General features: G+C 44.4%; 1 protein-coding gene across 3 annotated transcripts in view; it reads right to left on the bottom strand.

The window, feature by feature from the left end:
• ANGEL1 (angel homolog 1) overlaps nt 1–16,795 on the bottom strand; it is a 375,400-nt gene that overhangs the window by 38,188 nt on the left and 320,417 nt on the right. For all 3 annotated transcript variants that reach the window (XM_069638021.1, XM_069638022.1, XM_069638020.1), the window contains 2 exons: nt 702–771; nt 401–564 (listed from right to left, as the gene is read on the bottom strand). In XM_069638021.1, the coding sequence (XP_069494122.1) occupies nt 401–564; nt 702–771 (234 nt within the window). The remainder of the gene's footprint in view (nt 1–400; nt 565–701; nt 772–16,795) is intronic.

Genomic DNA, 16,795 nt, shown 5'->3' with positions numbered 1-16,795 from the left:
TGATGGGACACTCAAGTTGTCAGGTTTTTCCATAGGGAAAATGACTAAATCAGAGTAACCGGGGATTCTCAGCCTAACGACGGGGAATATTCACAGCATGTGAATCCATGAAACATCCAATGCGGTATCACATGATGTGAGTATTGAGTATATAATTGAACACAAGGCAAATGATGGTAGTGTATTACCCGAGTGTAAGGATGCAAACTATGTGAGGGGAAGCATATAATTGGCAGTGCAAAACTGTTGGCATTGCCAATCACTTGATAGCTAGGGTACTGGCTTTCTACATCAGGCACTTGCTCACCTTTCTTTACACTCACCTCCTTCGGCGTTCATAATGTTTACCCTCAACACTGTGGCTTTCTCTATTACAGTCACCCTTGCACCATACACTCACCTCCCTGGATCACGTCGTGGAAGGGCTCAGCGGAGAAGAATATGTAGTCCACAGTGGCACCAAATCCCATAGGCATTGTGGTGACCTCAGCACGACCTTTCGCTGGCAAGAAGTGATTGTATACAGACGTCAGGCTTAAACCATGCTGAATGGTGCCGGGAGCCCTGCAAAGGTCAGATATAGGGTTCACATGTTTTACATACTAATACAACTGGGCACGCAATCAAATTTACATTTCCAGGTGGCCACCCCCAAGGGTCAGGGACATGCTTAATTTTAAAAGGCGAGAAGCCTGAATTACCTCAGAGAGGACCCTTCGGAATCTGGAGTGTTAACCTTTGCAACTCGCTGGGACCAGTCATCTGGTGGCACTGAAAAACAGAGTGGGCATTCATTACATCCTTAAACTTGTGAGTGCAATATTTATGCTATTTTATGTCTGGCCATTTCTATAGAGCAGTATCGATGCAAACTGGCTTCTTCACAGCGATGTAGGTAACCTTGGAACAAGTTGGAGGTTCTTGTCAAAAGAGCAATAAATGTATTTTTAGTGGAGATGTGAACAAATGGGTCTTCAGTATTGTTTCTTTTGAACAACTGGATGGGTAAATCATTCCCTAGTCAAGTGGGGCTTGGTAACGGAAAGATCAGACTCCCATAGGGGTTATTTTGCATTTAAAGGGTCAGCAGGCTGACAGTGTTAGCAGATCTAAGTGTTCGGGGAGGCGCTTAACATTAATATATATTTTTGGTTTTGAATTCTGGTCTTGAACCATATAAAGTGCACAGCAATTTTATCTTGCCTGAATTTGCCTCAGAAGTGGAAAGCAAAACAGAAGGGACAGATGAAATACAGTTGTGTTTATACGTTTAGTCCTCATACGTTTAGTTTACTCATGCAAACCGAATGCCCACTGTTAGCTGCTTTTTAAGCTGTTAAACTCCAAGGTGATGGACCGCCAGTGCAATGCTTGTTTACCACCACGCACAGATGTGATCACGCTGCCTCCCACATGGAAGCTGTGCAACCACCTCAGTTCCTTTCATGAGTCGGGTAGATGGATGTAAAAGGATGTTTGAGCGGTTAATATATGCTAGCCTTTGAGTGGGAGTACTAAAGTCTCAATAAATGTAACAGCATCACAGTCTCTCCTATTATCAACGTATGGGAATAATATCCGAATAAAAAAATAATTAAAAAAAGAGAATGCTTGGCAGCATCAGCCTCACAAAATTCAGGCAAACATGGTGGTTGAGATGAATCTCAGGAGCAGCTCTTTGGGAGGGTTCTAAGAGGCCACCCTAGCTGATGAATAGAGTAATTGACACTTTGGTCTAGACCAGGGATATTCCAGCATATTCATACGGAGACCTCTCTTCAGTAAAAATATTCTTTCTGGGCCCCTCCCCCCCCGCCCACCTAGGGGTTGCTGACATCCCTTCCCCCCCAATCAGGGGGCTCAATGGATATCCAGGGGGCTCTTTAAAAATAGATTACGGTAAATACACTTTATAGAATATATAAGCAGATCTGCTCATATTCTGTATCAAAAACAGTCATTTAATCCCTTATTAAAGAGTCAGGGTCCCAGCGGACATCCTTCGGGCCCCCAGGTTTCATGACCACAGATCTAGACAAACTCAGGAGCTATAAGTTCAGAACAACTACTGTCACAGCCAACAGGTAGGTAAATGTTAGAGGAACAAAGCAATTTAGATGAAAATGAGGTACATCAAGTAGATTAGGGGTACTCTCCCAATCCCAACATACTAAGAAAGGTCAGACCACCACCGATCAAGTCCGGCAAGGAGTGAGCTTTACGCCCTTACAATGCTTATGAAGGAAAGGGGAGACAGGTATGCAATCTTCCGCCCCTTACTCTGATTCTCTGAGGGATCATTTCTCGGGTGCTCAGAATCACTGGGCCCACTTCAGTCAATGTGCCTGTTGCACGGGGTCCAGGGGTCCTTGGTACAGTGGTAGTTTTCGGCATCGAACATAGTTCATGGCCAGTTCTATGACGAGTTTTGACACTCTCCTCCCCGACAGCTACAAGATCTTCTCAGCTCCCAGATCCAATCGGCCTGGAGGGGGTGTAGCCCTTATCTTCCCTAAGTGGATCCCTGCCTTTCCATTCCCACTCAAGCTTACTCCTCGTTTGAATGCCTAGACTGCAGGCTCTCTCTCGCTCCTAGCCACTCTCTTACTGTTGCTACTCTCTACCGGCCCCCTGGTCAAATCACCTCTTTTCTCTGAGTGGGATGACCTCTCCTCTTCCCTCTTGGCCTCAACCACTCAACTTCTCCTCCTTGGTGACCTCAACATCCATATTGATTCTACCTGTCCCTCATCTTCACTCTTTCGCAACCTCTGCGATTCACTCTCCCTCTCAATCCTTCCCTCTGGCCCGACTCACTTGACTGGCCACACACTTGATGTCTTGATCTCATCCGGCGGCCTCCTCTCTACCCCCCTTACCACTCCGCTCCAGGAGAGCGATCACTGCCTCCCCTCATCTCTCCATCACCTCCCCCCAAGCCAGGTCCACTCCTAGATTGCCACCCACCTTCTCAGACATCCGGCCCATGAAGCATGTGTCAGTCGAGGCCTTCGCTGCAACCTTCTCCCCCCTCCTCCACCCCAGGTTGACTCATCCTGACACTGCCCTCTCTCTTCTCGACTCCTCTATTTCTGCTACTCTTGATACTCTTGCCCGTCATGAGGATCCGTTTGAAGTCCAAAGCCAAGTGCAATTCGGGGTATGACTCTGACCTAGCTACACTTAAACAGAAGTGTAGGGCGGCGGAGAGGAAATGGAGGGCTTCTTGCTCATCCTCTGACAAACTGGCCTGCCGCCTGCTTCAAAGGCAATACCGACTTGCTGTCCGCACTAAGAAGAGAGTCCACATACAAACCCACGTCTGTGCGGCATCTAACAACTCGGCCGAACTTTCAAAATCTGCAAGGAGCTGGCCAACCCTGAGCAGGCTCCACCCCTCCACTCACCTCCCAGGATCTTTGCAATGCCCTTGGCTCTCACTTTATCTCTAAAACCCAGGACATCCAATTTTGAACCAATCTTTCAGCAATTCTTCTAATGTGCGGATTCTGCCATACAGAATCCAGGTGTTGTATCATTTTTCTAGCACATGTGTGTTGGACTCTGGGCCATGGTGACCATTGCCAGCACATAGGCATTTGGTAACATGAATCTGTTATTCTTCATGTCCACCCAACAACCTTCAGAATCTAATTCTGCTGTACCCTCAGATCAGATTTTTAATTTATCTACGGGTGCTTCTGATTGTATTTCCTTCACTGTTGCAATTCCATTTTCTATCATGTAAGGTACTTCTAATCTTTCAATATACATTTTTGTGTGTAAATCAGTGGCAGTTTGTTTCGCAATTTTGTCTGCAAATGCGTTTCCCTTTCCAACATCAAATGTTACTTTTTTATGTGCTTCACATTTCATTATTGCTAATCGCTTGGGAAACGCAAGTGCTGACAATAGTTTCACTATCAAAGTGCCATGTTGGATTTTGGTTCCGTGTGATGTCAGGAAACCCCTTTCAGCCCATAATCGACCAAAATTGTGTACCACCCCAAAGGCATACTGACTGAGTGTATATATTTACATTGAGGTTTGCAGAGATTTCACATGCTCTTGTTAACGCTATTATTTCTGCAGCTTGTGCTGAGTTATACGGGATTCTTTTGCTTTCTACAATACGTTTCAGTGTAGTGATGGCATAAGCAGCAGTTGATGTGCCATCTGGTAATTTAAAACAAGAACCATCACAAAACAGTTATCCATCTGGCTCTTTCTTTGGGATGTCAGTTAGGTCATTAATTCTTTTTGTCTCTTGTCCAGTAACCATTAAGCAATCATGGGGGAATTGTTTTCACCCCCTTGGTCATTCGGAGGGGGCATTAACTCTGCCGGATTTAAAGTGCAACACCTTTTTACTTGGATATGCGGTGCAAATAGAGCCATTTCATACCTTGTTAATCTGGCTGATGTAAAGTGTTGTGTCTGCGTTCTATTTAAAAGAACGTCCACTGAATGGGGTACCATGACGGTTAAAGCGTGACCTAAAACCATCCCCTCGGTTTGTTTTACTGACGCAGCGGCTGCAGCAACAGCTCGCAAGCAGTGCAGCAAAGCACATGCAACAGGATCCAACGTGGAAGAGAAGTAACCGCATGGTCCATTTCTCCCTCCTTGTTCCGGAGACAAAACAGCCAAAGCACATCCATTATTTTCATGCACGAATAACTTAAAACCTTTGTAGTAATTTGGCGTGCCCAAAACCGGAACCGAACATAATGCAGCTTTAAGCAGGTCAAATGCTTCTTGACATTTCATGTTCCATGGCAAAGGTAAGGTAACATCTTTCCTTGTCAATGCCACTAATGGTTTCACAAACATAGAAAAATGTGCGATCTACTGCCTACAATATGAAGCCATGCCAATTAAAACCCTTACTTGTTTCTGCTTATTTGGAATAGGCATATCAGAGATGCTTTTTATTCTTTCTGGTGTCAATCTGCTTTCCTCCTTCGAAAGGAGGTAGCCCAAGTAGGCCACTTCCTTTCGACAATACTGGAATTTCTTTAGCAAAGCTGTGTGTCCATGTGCTGCTAAATGTGTAAATAATGCAACTGTACTTTCTTTACAAATTTCTTCTGTGTCTGCTGCGATCAACAAATCGTCGATGTATTGTAATAATACGCAGCCTGTCGGTAGTTCTAGCATATCCAATTGTTCTTTTAATGCTCTACTGTAAATACTTGGACTTTCAGTGTAGCCCTGCGGAATTCGTGTGAAAGTAAATAAATTAAAGTAAAAGCAAATAAATATCTGCTATTGGGGTGCAGTGGGATACTAAAAAAAAGCATTATTCAGGTCAACGACACTAAAATACTAAGCAGAAGCTAGAAGAAGTCAAAATTGTAGTCACATCCGGGACTAATGGAAATTGCGGATCAACCACTTCATTCACTCTGCGCAAATCAATTATAAAATGGTACGGTATGTCGTTACCTCCTTTCTTGTAAACCGGAAGAACTATTGCAAGTACTACCAGAAGTTTCTTCAATTACGTTTCTTTTAATCAAATCTGATACAATGCATTACAACGCCTTTTCTCCTTCGGCCGAAATTTTATATTGCGGAATACGCGGCAATGTAATTCCTTCTTTCAAAACAATTTTCACTGGCTCTACTTTCAAACAACCAACATCATTGTCGTTTACTGCCCATATACAAGCCGGTACTTTACTCTATTCAGTCGGTAGTGGCTTAGCGATACAGGAGTCTTTTGTGACGACAGTGTTAATTACACTCTATCCGGATAACAATAAATGACCGCATTCAATTTCTTCAACAAATTTAAACCCAACAAATTTTCACCACAATTTTTCGTCAAAAGAAATGGCCAAGACTCTGTGAATGGACCTAATGTTATAGGCACTGATTGTGACACTGGACTAATTACTGGTGTACCTGAGAACCCTACTGAGACATTTTTATGCCCCGACAGTGGTATATCTGGAACCCGCTGATCGTCAATCGAACATTTCTGTGCACCTGTGTCCATAAAAAAATGTGTTCCCTATTCCCAACCTTCATTTCTACGTAGGGCCCTTTCTGGTCTACGGGAATAGATGAATAGATACTGGTTCCAACCCCTGTCTCGGGCTGTCCTAGTAAAACAATACATTGTCAGATGTAAAGTCGCCAGTACATTTCATGTGCCGACGACCCTAGGGGTGGCGCGACCTGGCCAGTTTCTCAAGATCGTCTACCGCAGTGAAAAAAACTCACTAAACAGGAAGACAATTTCCCAGGCATGCCACTTGCTGGCTGCACTACAATGGTTTATCACCCTTATTTATTATGTATTCTATTTCATATTTGTTTTCTCTACTCTGCCTCAGACTTTCCACTCCCCCCCCTTTCCATGCACTTTTCCCCTTTTTTCCTTTTCTATGCGCTTTCTTAAATGTCACTGGACCTAGCAAGATTGCTGTTTTTTTCTCCTTTGTAACCCTCCCTTTTTGCCTGGTCGCGCTCTGAGACACTTGTGTACGAGCGCAATATAAATAAAATATAATTCAATTTCATTTCATCAGGATTGGATCCAGCTAGATACCCCTTCTGCACTCCTGTGAAACTGATCACGTAATCATGAAGCAGGATGCCTGAAGCACCACAGGACGACCACCTCAGGTCCCACAACGACAGGACCCCTTCACCAAGACACAACTCAAAGGCATCTGCAAAAACCACCCAGATTATGGGGTGGCAGGCAACACTTGTCGGGATGAAGAAGAGACTGATCCAGGAATGCCACTCTGTGTTGGAGAGCAGTAGATTCAAGAGAACGGGTCTTAGGCCACAAATAGACCTACAGAGTCCCAATTTGCAACTCTGAGCAGGGAACCCATCCAAAGGAGATGCTTTAGATGAAGCTGGTCAGCCGACAGGATGGTCCCAGGACACTTCTGAAAGCTTCCGACTGCAGGATTTTTATGCCGTGCCTATGGACTGGTTGGCTCCACTGGCCCAAGGGTCAAAGCACTAAAGGGGGTCTTTCTGGAGATCGATGTCAGGTCCAGGGGTGTTCAAGTTTGATTATCCAGTGGGTAGAAGGGGGGTTTCTGAGTCTTTTTACTTCTGAAACATATTTCAAGTGTCTCTTTGGTTTCGGCCTTAACTCTTGTTTTCAGAGTAGGCCAATTATACCAGGCCAAGATGGAGGAAGGGACTCTGCACTGTGATTGGTTCCAGTTGGGATAAAGGCTGCTTTCCCAACATTCTAAACTGCCTTTCATTAGTCTATGTTTAGAAGCAAGTCATGTTTTAAGTTAAGTCAAGTACCCCATTGCCAAGTATCCTGTCTGCAAGTTTTGCCTGTAAATGAGCTTGAAAAATCAAATTGAGAATCCAGAGTCAGGTAGGAAGACTGATTGATTGTGCTGAAGAAAGAAACTGCAGCTACTTCTGGCAGCTAAGTTTATTACTTGAATACTTTTGATGCAAGCGTTTGTTTCTCTAGAAGCTTTTTATAATTAACAGCCCTGTTGCTGAACTGTAAGGAGGTTAAAAGCATCTGTATGGAGTTTAAATAACAGTGACTTAAAATACAGGTAACGTGCGCGTTGACATTAGCAGCAAGCAACATTCGCTGTGGCGAAATTCTGACTGTGAGCGTGCCAGTGCTACTAATCCAGTACCTGGGTCGTGGCCTGTATTCGAGTCAGAAACGCTAGTCTGCGCTTCATTTTCGGAAATGAGACCGGATCTAGCGCGGTGACTGTGCTTTGGTTGCTGAAGAGGCTTGGTTTTCTAAAAACTTTCAGGAGACACATTCGAATTGCATGCATGGTGACGAAGCTTTGAAAATAAGAAAACTGAATCGTGGGGCCCTCTAGTGGGCTCCTACAATACTGCACGCGTGCAGGTTTCTTTTTAATAATAATAATAATAATAATAATAATAATAATTTAGCATTTATATAGCGCTCTCGAACCCTCAGGCATCTGCGCGCTGCTTATTATTACCCATGGTGTGTGGTGCTCATTTATCGACCTCGGAAGGATGAAAGGCTGAGTTTGGCCCTGCCAAGATACAAACCTGTGTCAGCAGGCCCTGCACGGATGTCAAAGCGAGCACTTCTACTCGCTGTGCTATCGGACCGGCTTTTTTATTTTCTTTGACATGTTAACTTGCGCGCATGGGAGTTATAAGAGAGTGTTAATGGAAAAAAGGTTCAACAAACTATTTTAGAAAGACAATTTGAGAAAAAAAAGCTGGAACAACAGAATAAGCAGAAGCTTTATCTGGGTTCTCTGAACCATTGAACTTTAAAAAACAGTTTGAATTCAGATAACTTAAAAGTAAATGTCAAAAGCCATTTCTCTGTTCTAGGGAGTTCTCAGAAGACCTTCCGATTGAGGATTGTTTGCAAGAATACTTTTCAACTAAAAGCCCTCTAAGCAGAAGCAGAGGGAATTCAGGTACAGTGTGTTCAGAAAGGGGATTTAGAGAGGGGATTCAGTACTAGGACGTTTAACATGTTATCCTTTCTCACTGCTACATATGTAAACCTGCTTTTCCTGTGGGTTTTGTGTGTGCCTAGACCATGTGTCACGTTGTTGGCGGGCATGTTTGTTTACATTCTCTTCGGATGGTCCGTTTCTTCTGCACGGATTTTGGCGCGCAGAGTTTGTCAGAATAATCTTGATAGGCTCCACCAGCAGGGGGAGCAGGGCTGTCTGTGGGGTGATTTCACCTCAGGGCGGGAGCGAGCCCCCTTGCTGGCAGACAAGTGGAGAGTTCCGAGGTGAGATAAGAGCCTGAGGGGATCGGCTGAGAGAGCCGGGAGAGACAATCAGAGAAGGGAGCCCTGTTCTGTCACGGAGGACATCCAGGCCCTATGGTGTGCCAGGGACTGCCCATACCTCCTAGGCCGTCCACCAGTCTAGGCCTGCAGTCCTATCTCCCCCTCCCGGGGTCGAGAGTGTGTGCCGGAGGTGGAGCTGCAGAATCACTTGGCGGGTGCTCCACCCTGCTTGCAACAACTCCTGAAAGAGAGAGCGGTGTTGGTTTTCTCGCGTTAAGTATTAGCGTTCAGGTAGGAAAGGGAAAGAGTAAAAAAAATTTAATTTAAAAAAGACACCAGACCCTGCGTGAGCTTAAATTTACGGCTAACACGTGGGCAGGTAAAGACCGGATGAAGACTGTATTCTCCTAACCTGTCCAGTGGACGTTGAAAGGCTTACTCTTACAGTAACTCTGTGAAGGTGGGGTTTGGCCAACTCTGGAGACACGGTGCATAAGGCTCAGTGGCGCCCGCAGGGTGTTGGGTCGCCCCTACGGTGGAAAGGTCCCTCCTGTCCGTCGGCGGCCAGTTTTGGCACAGACTGTTAAGTTTAGTAATCGATCCGTTACCCCCCCTGGAGATATCTCGGGAGGATAGCTCAACGGCAATGTGCTTGCCTTGGAAGCAAGATGACACGGAGCAACATGGGTTCGATCCCAGGGTCCGCGCTTAGAAACATCTGGGTATTAAGCGCGTTATAAATAACCTATCATAACATATCATATCCGCACTGCTGGTGGGGACTGTGATTTAACCGGCCCGGGGGTCAGCACTTCGCCAGCTGGGTGGGGACGCTGAGAATTCCTGCTGGGATCCATTCCTAGTGGACTCGCCTAGCGTATTGCTGAGGCTTAATACAGCCCGGTTGTCTGACTGGGTGAGTGGTGTAATATTGTGATAAGTATTGTACGTCCCAGTGGTAGTCTGCAGCTACTTGTAGTAAGGGGACGCAGGTCCGATCCAAGAGGATTCTTTATTTGCCAAATGTGAATGCGCACATTTTCAGGTGATTCCACTTATGTATCTGAATATTTATTTGCCAACTATGAAAGCTCACTTTCTCCGGTGGCCCCACTGAGAGATATGATTATTTGCCAAATGTGAATGGGCACATTCTCAGGTAATTCCACTGATGTAGAAGAATATTTATTTGCCAAATATGAAAGCTCACTTTCTCCGGTGGCCCCACTGAGAGATATGATTATTTGCCAAATGTGAATGGGCACGTTCTCAGGTAATTCCACTGATGTAGAAGAATATTTATTTGCCAAATATGAACTCACACTTTCTCCGGTGGCCCCACTGAGAGATATGATTATTTGCCAAATGTGAATGAGCACGTTCTCAGGTAATTCCACTGATGTAGAAGAATATTTATTTGCCAAATATGAACTCACACTTTCTCAGGTGGCCCCACTGAGGGATATGATTATTTGCCAAATATGAGTGCACACTTTCTAAGGTGATTCCACTGCTATATATGAGTATTTAGTTACCACATGTGAATGCGCACGTCCTCAGGTGACCCTACTGCTATATATGAGTATTTAGTTACCACATGTGAATGCGCACGTCCTCAGGTGACCCTACTGCTATATATGAGTGTTTAGTTACCACATGTGAATGCGCACGTCCTCAGGTGACCCTTCTGATTCATTTAATCAGTTATTTAAAAAATTAGAATGCACTTGTCCTCTGGGGCCACAGTACCTACTTCAAAATTGCTTCAACTAAAGTGCAATTAATGCTACGGAAAGTGAGGTCATGAGAATTGTTAAGTATTGGGACTTTTATGTACTAGCAGAGAGCGCCTCTGTTAGGAGCAGTGTATGTTACATGGTTCATGTGTACCAAGGATTGGGTTAAAAAATTGAAATTACATAAAAGGAAGCGGTTCACGCTTGTTATAAGAAGCAAGGCTTTATCTGTTTATTTAACCAGGGGCACGGGTATAAGTGTCAGTCATCTGGCCTGACAGAATCTAGGCCCTCATGAGGGTCCATCCATCATCCCCCTGGGTCTTCATTATTTGCACATGTGTGCAGTAAGGTGTTGTACTCCCATGCTCAGATCTCCTACAGGTTGTGTTTCACTCATTCTACAGGAATAAAAGGGGAGAAACACCTTACACATATATCATTGAGACCGGGAATCTGATCTGTTTGTTGTTTTATCGACTTCCCCCTTTCCCTTGAGGGTGGCCCAGGCTCAGCCGTGTTAAACTAGGTGGAGGCGCAACAGCTTGGAGGGACTGTGGTTTTCAGCAGCTCCCAAGGACATCTTGGAAAAAGCCTGACAAAATGAAAGGCCATACGCGTTAAGTCCTCCCGAGCTGTCATGAACCCTACTGAGTTCACTGTGCAAGTCCTGGGGGAAACAATTAAGGAGTTGAGAGAGTAGTTGAGGGTGCCTCGTAATGAGAATGTTGGTTTAGGGAATTAAGTTGAGGAATTAAGCAAACGGGTGGCTCTGATTCAGGAAGCATCCAGCAACGGATCTTTAGATGCAGAGTTTAGAGAGTTGAGGTAACCCCCGGTTTTGGAGAGGGAGGTTCTAGACAGAAAAGAGGTGTAATAAAGGGAGCAGTAGGGTGAGTCAAACGTTCCTCATGCCTGTGCCTCTAGATACTCCAGAACGGTTTGGACGGGAACCTAAGAAGTTTATATCCTTTTTAACTCCCTACGGAAGTGAAGTGTTTGCATCAGAAGCTGCTAAAGTAACTTCTATCCTGTCCTACTTGTCTGGTGAGGCGGCTACATGGGCAGGGTTATTAGTTAGACAGAGAGTGTTAGGTTCCCCTTACTCAGATCAGTGTCCTGGAGGTTAGGGGCTGGACACAAGAAGCAGGGTATTTAGGTTCTATCTGTGGTTTTCTACTTTAACAGTATTGGCAGACATCTGATTTTGTCCCAATCCTAGATGGACGGTCTGCAGGACAGCAGTGATTGGCTGTGTAGCAGGAGATTTAGTCTGGAACCTTGGGAGGGGTTCTCAACTGACTTTCATTCTAGCTTGAAACCTGAGAGGACTCAACTACAGGAAGCTCCCAAGTATCTAGGAATTCATGTAGTCAACAGTCATCCAAAGATCTGAAGTAACCAGAAAAGACATTTAAAAGATAAGTGCCAGAATACATACATTTAATCTTCAATAGTTAAAGTTAGCAGTTGTAATGTAATGATTCAGCGCAAGAAATAGAATATATGTATTGTTCAACAGTAACAGTTAAAGCTTGTGATATAGACATTCAGCGCAAGGAATCATGATATGTATCTGTGGTTCAGCAATAAATTGAAACATTGAGAGAAAGATGAGTGACCAGTGCGGTGAGAGAACAAAGCAAAGTTTAGCCTGCAGGGAAGGTTGCAGCCGCGTAGCGTCCGATCAACAGCTGATGTGTCTAGGGGAGAGACTTCAGAGTTACATGCCAAGGTCAAGGCCTTATGCACGTGAGCCTCTGCTTGTATATAGTTTATTGCCATTTTCAGAATGACATGCTAAAGAGTCTTTCTGTTCACAAGCGCGAGTAATTAGTTTGATGCCTTAGAAGAGAGGACCTAAAGCCGTGCACATGTGTTTGAGCTCCATATTATATTTCGGAAACACGCAGCTTGGTAGAGCCTTCGTGACGTGACAGCTGAGGTGATTTCAATCCGCATCTAGTCATTTTCAGTGTGCCGCAGCCCAAGATCAGTGTGCGGCAGATCTCCTGTGAATCGCCTGCCAAAACTGGTCAATTTCTCGCAGCGCCGCGTTCTATGTAAAGGAACAGCTTAGTGTTCTGATAAGCTGTGAACTGAAGGGAAAACCAGGCAATGACTGCACGCAAGCTTTACATTTGTAAAGTAAGCTTTTAACAATTTTTGCTGTTTTTCACATTAGAAAGGTTTTCTAGTTTCAAAGACTATAATAGTATTTAGTAAAAAGCAGATAAACACATATGAAAAGGAAGCCTTAACACAGAGCCTTACAAGACTTGCTCAGGAGGAGCATATTCAGTAAGTAATTGAACTCTTGGAACTAAAAAGGGGGTTTCTTTACTGTAAAGAGGGATCAAGTAGAAGAATCTTAGAAAGAAAAATACATCAGCAGAGAGAGACCAGAAGTACAACCACTAAAACTCTAGTAAACCTCCATGCTTGGGGCGGAGGTAGTCAGGTAAGTTGGGAACAATAAGTGTAATTATCTTGGAAGAGTATAAAAAGTGTTTTGATGCTAACCTGGGTGTTTAATTGCAGGTAAATCTACATAGGAACTGGGAGATCCAAGTTTCGAAGAGTGTTGGAAGAGGCATGACAGTTTTTTTGTTTTATCCACTTCCCCTTTCCCCCTTGTCTGGTCAGTTCAGTAAATGCTGAGGAAATAAGATATGGGGGTCTGGAGGACCTAGCATCTGCCCCTGCAAGAAGACATTGTTGGGAACCTTAGAGAATGAAAGGCCCACATGTTTAATACCTGCCTAAGCAGATATGGAGTCAGGCTCTGACATTTCACTGGGAGCGTTGGGAAAGATGTTAGAAGAAATGAGGGAGGAACTAAAGCAGTATAGGGGAGGGACTTCAGAGTTACATGCCAAGGTCAAGGAGTTGAGTTTTCAAGTCAGACAGGGGGTTCCAGAAGAAGAGAGACACAGTGTTTCAGGTTGGAGGTCTGGAGTTGACCCAGAAGAAAATCCTCCAGTTTTGTATCTGAAGAAGGATGTAGCTGGGTCCGGAGGTTGGAGCAGGGAAAAGGATGGGTGGTTCACCAGCAATATGTTTAGTGACTTTCGCCTCCGGAGCGTTTTGCCGGCAACCAACGAAAATGTAAGTTCCTTTTAATGCAATGTGAGTTGCATTTCTTGTGTAGACCGGAGTCATTTCCAAGCGAGACCTCGCAGTGGCTTTTTTGATTTCTTACCTGTCTGGAGAGGCAGCAGCTTGGTCTGTGCCCTTAGTGGGTAGTGGAGTCAGTAAGTTAGAGAATTGGGAACAGTTTAAGGCTGAATGTAGTGAGATGTTTGACCAAGGAACCCTGACCAGAAGTGGGGACATTGAACTTGTTGAAGCAGGGAAGTCGAGAATTGTTGGGGTATATTACCCAGTTTAGAGCTCTTGTGCTGGAGAGTAGGTGGCATGAAGAAAATGTGCTGACAACATGGGTCGATTGTTGTAGGATGACCTTGAAAGATCTTTATACCGACATCGAAACGCTTCAAACCAATCCCAATCCGGTAAAGAAAACATCTGTGGAGATGCGATTGGATCGCATCGGAAGATAAAAGAAGCAACCACAAACTAATGTAAGATGTGCCTAGCGAAAATCGGCTTTCAACAAAATTCCAAACTATTTGAAGCTTTTCCCAGACTCGTGTTGTCGAGAACTTTAAATTTCGACTGAACCTATTCAAGACACAAGTGAGAGAAAGTCTGTGGCAGAAAAGTAAAACCATGATAATGAACTGTAGATTTTGTGGCCTACATGACGAGTCCCTGAAACATCTCACTTTGTTCTGCACAGTCTTACATATGGACAGAACGAATTGTCTTGGTGAAGTTATTTTGAAAAGACCATTGGTAAAAGCTAATGACTGGTGGCAAGTACTGTTCGACGAAACGGAAAGAAAATTAACCTTTGCTTTAACTTTTTTTCTAGACATCATAAACTTGCGACTCAATAACTGCGAAAATTGAAGCCTAAAGACAATAGAAATTGCAGTTGATAAGTAGTAATGTGATACATTTTCTGGATAGAAACGTAATTGCATGATGTCAAAATGGTATGCCTGAAAACATATTTTAAAGGTTTGTAATAAACCATATAAAATAAAAAAATAAAAACTTTAAAAAAAAAGAGATCATCTTTGTTCAGTAGGGGGTTGCGTGAAGAGTTGAAAGATGCTTTAACAACAATAGTGGAAAGACAAGCTTCTTGTGAAGAGTTGATTACATTAGTGTTGAAGCTGGATGCTAGATTGTCTGAAAGATGTTTAGAGTAGAGGAGAGGTTTCCCTGAGGGGAGGTCTTGGGTTCGGAGTGAACGGCCCAGGGTTGAATCAGTTTCTAAGGAAATTAAGGTTTCAGGGCAGAAGCGACAGTTTAGACCACCTTTAACCAAGGAGGAGAAGGAGAAAAGGTGCAAAGAAAATCTGTGCTTGCATTTTGGGGATAGTAGCCATTTTATAGGGAATTGTCCTCAAGCTCCTTGAAGATTTCCGACTTTGTTGGGAATAGGTCAAATGGCGGCCAATAACATCCGGACCTCTGTCCCTCATATTATTCTGAACGTACCATTGCATTGAAAGGGTGGTTTGCGATGTGGGGGTCCTTGTATGCTAGATTCCGGAACTACAGGGAACTTCATGGATAGAATTTGGCGATCCATTTAGGTGTTCCTATAATTAAAAGAAGGTGGTTTCAGAACAGGTTAGAGCAGTGGATGGGACCCAACTAACTTCGGGGCTTATTACTCAGACAACAGAGGTGTTGGGACTAAAGATTGCAGAAGGCCATTGGGAAGAAATAATATTTGAGTTGATAGACGCTCCTCAGTTACAGATAATCCTTGGAATGCCCTGGTTAACCCTCCATAATCCTATTATAGACTGGGCTAAGAGATCTGTGGAGTTCAAGTCTGAGTTTTGTCTCGAGCAGTGTACTAAGGAAAGAGGAGAGGTTGGCCAGGTGAAGTTTGAGAGTTTGGGAGAAACATTGGCAGGAGGAGTTGGGGTGGAGCATGTGGTAGGGGCTATTGTGGGTGTGTTGCCTGAATGTGATCGAGATCTGGAAGATGTTTTTGTGAGCAAGAAGCCTGCGAGTTACCGCCACATCACCCGTATGATTGCAAAATCGGCTTTGAAGAAGGTGCATCGATTCCCTCTGGCAGAATCTACATGTTAACGTAGAAGGAGAATGAACATTTGAAGCAGTATATCCAAGAGAACTTGGCTAGTCGGTTAATTTGTCACTCGCAATCTCCCGCGGCATCGCCATTATTTTTGTGCCGAAGAAGGATAAGACCTTGAGAACATGTATTGATTACAGAGCCCTTAATAAAATCACTGTGAAGAATCAATATCCACTAGCTTTGATTTCTGTGATGCTGGATAGGCTACGAGGTGCCAAGATATTTACCAAATTGGATCTAAGAGGGGCATATCACCTAGTACGGATAAGAGAGGGCGATGAGTTGAAGACTGCGTTTCACACTCGTTTTGGCCTGTTTGAATATCAGGTGATGCCCTTTGGGCTTTGTAATGCTCCTGCAGTATTTCACATTTTTATAAATGAGGTGCTACAGGAATATCTCGATATTTTCGTGGTTGTCTATATTGACAATGAACAAGTTACTTTCTTACCTGGTAACGTTCTTTCGATGGGATGGTCCGACGACGTATTCCATAACTATGACAGGTAATGTCCACAGCTGTGCTGCTTCGGAAAATCTTTGGCGTCTGCGACCTGCGTCGATGACGTCGATTCGCCGTCCCCGAGGACCTCCTCCGACGGCCGACGTCACCCGATGTGATAAATAGGACGCACGACGCCCATAGCCTCAGTTATACTTTTTTCCCAGAACGTGTGCCACCAGTTTTCTGCCAGTCAGACACACAAGGTCTTGCGGAACGCAAGCTGCAATCGCAAAAGAAATTCTGCAGCGGGGAAGGCAGGGAGGGAGCAATATGGAATACGTCGTCGGACCATCCCATCGAAAGAACGTTACCAGGTAAGAAAGTAACTTGTTCTTCAAGGGGATTAGGTCCTCCGACGTATTCCATATCTATGACAGACTCCCAAAGCAGTACCAAGCAAGGAGGTGGGAAAGAATTTAGAATACAAATTTAGCATGCCCAATCAAATTGTGGAATAGAGAACTGCCTTGCCAAAGGCCAGATCTTGCCCTCTGATGGAATCAAGGGAATAGTGACGTACAAAAGTATGTACTGAAGCCCAGGTGGCTGCATCACAGATGTGCCGAATAGGAATTCCCCTCTGCAGGGCAGTAGACGCAGCCACTCCTCTGGTA

This window comes from Ambystoma mexicanum, chromosome 14 (assembly GCF_040938575.1).
Source record: "Ambystoma mexicanum isolate Mex_15411 chromosome 14, UKY_AmexF1_1, whole genome shotgun sequence".
Classification (NCBI taxonomy): Eukaryota; Metazoa; Chordata; class Amphibia; order Caudata; family Ambystomatidae; genus Ambystoma; species Ambystoma mexicanum.
Note: the sequence above shows the minus strand (reverse complement) of the source record. Positions and strands in the feature narration are given on the sequence as shown.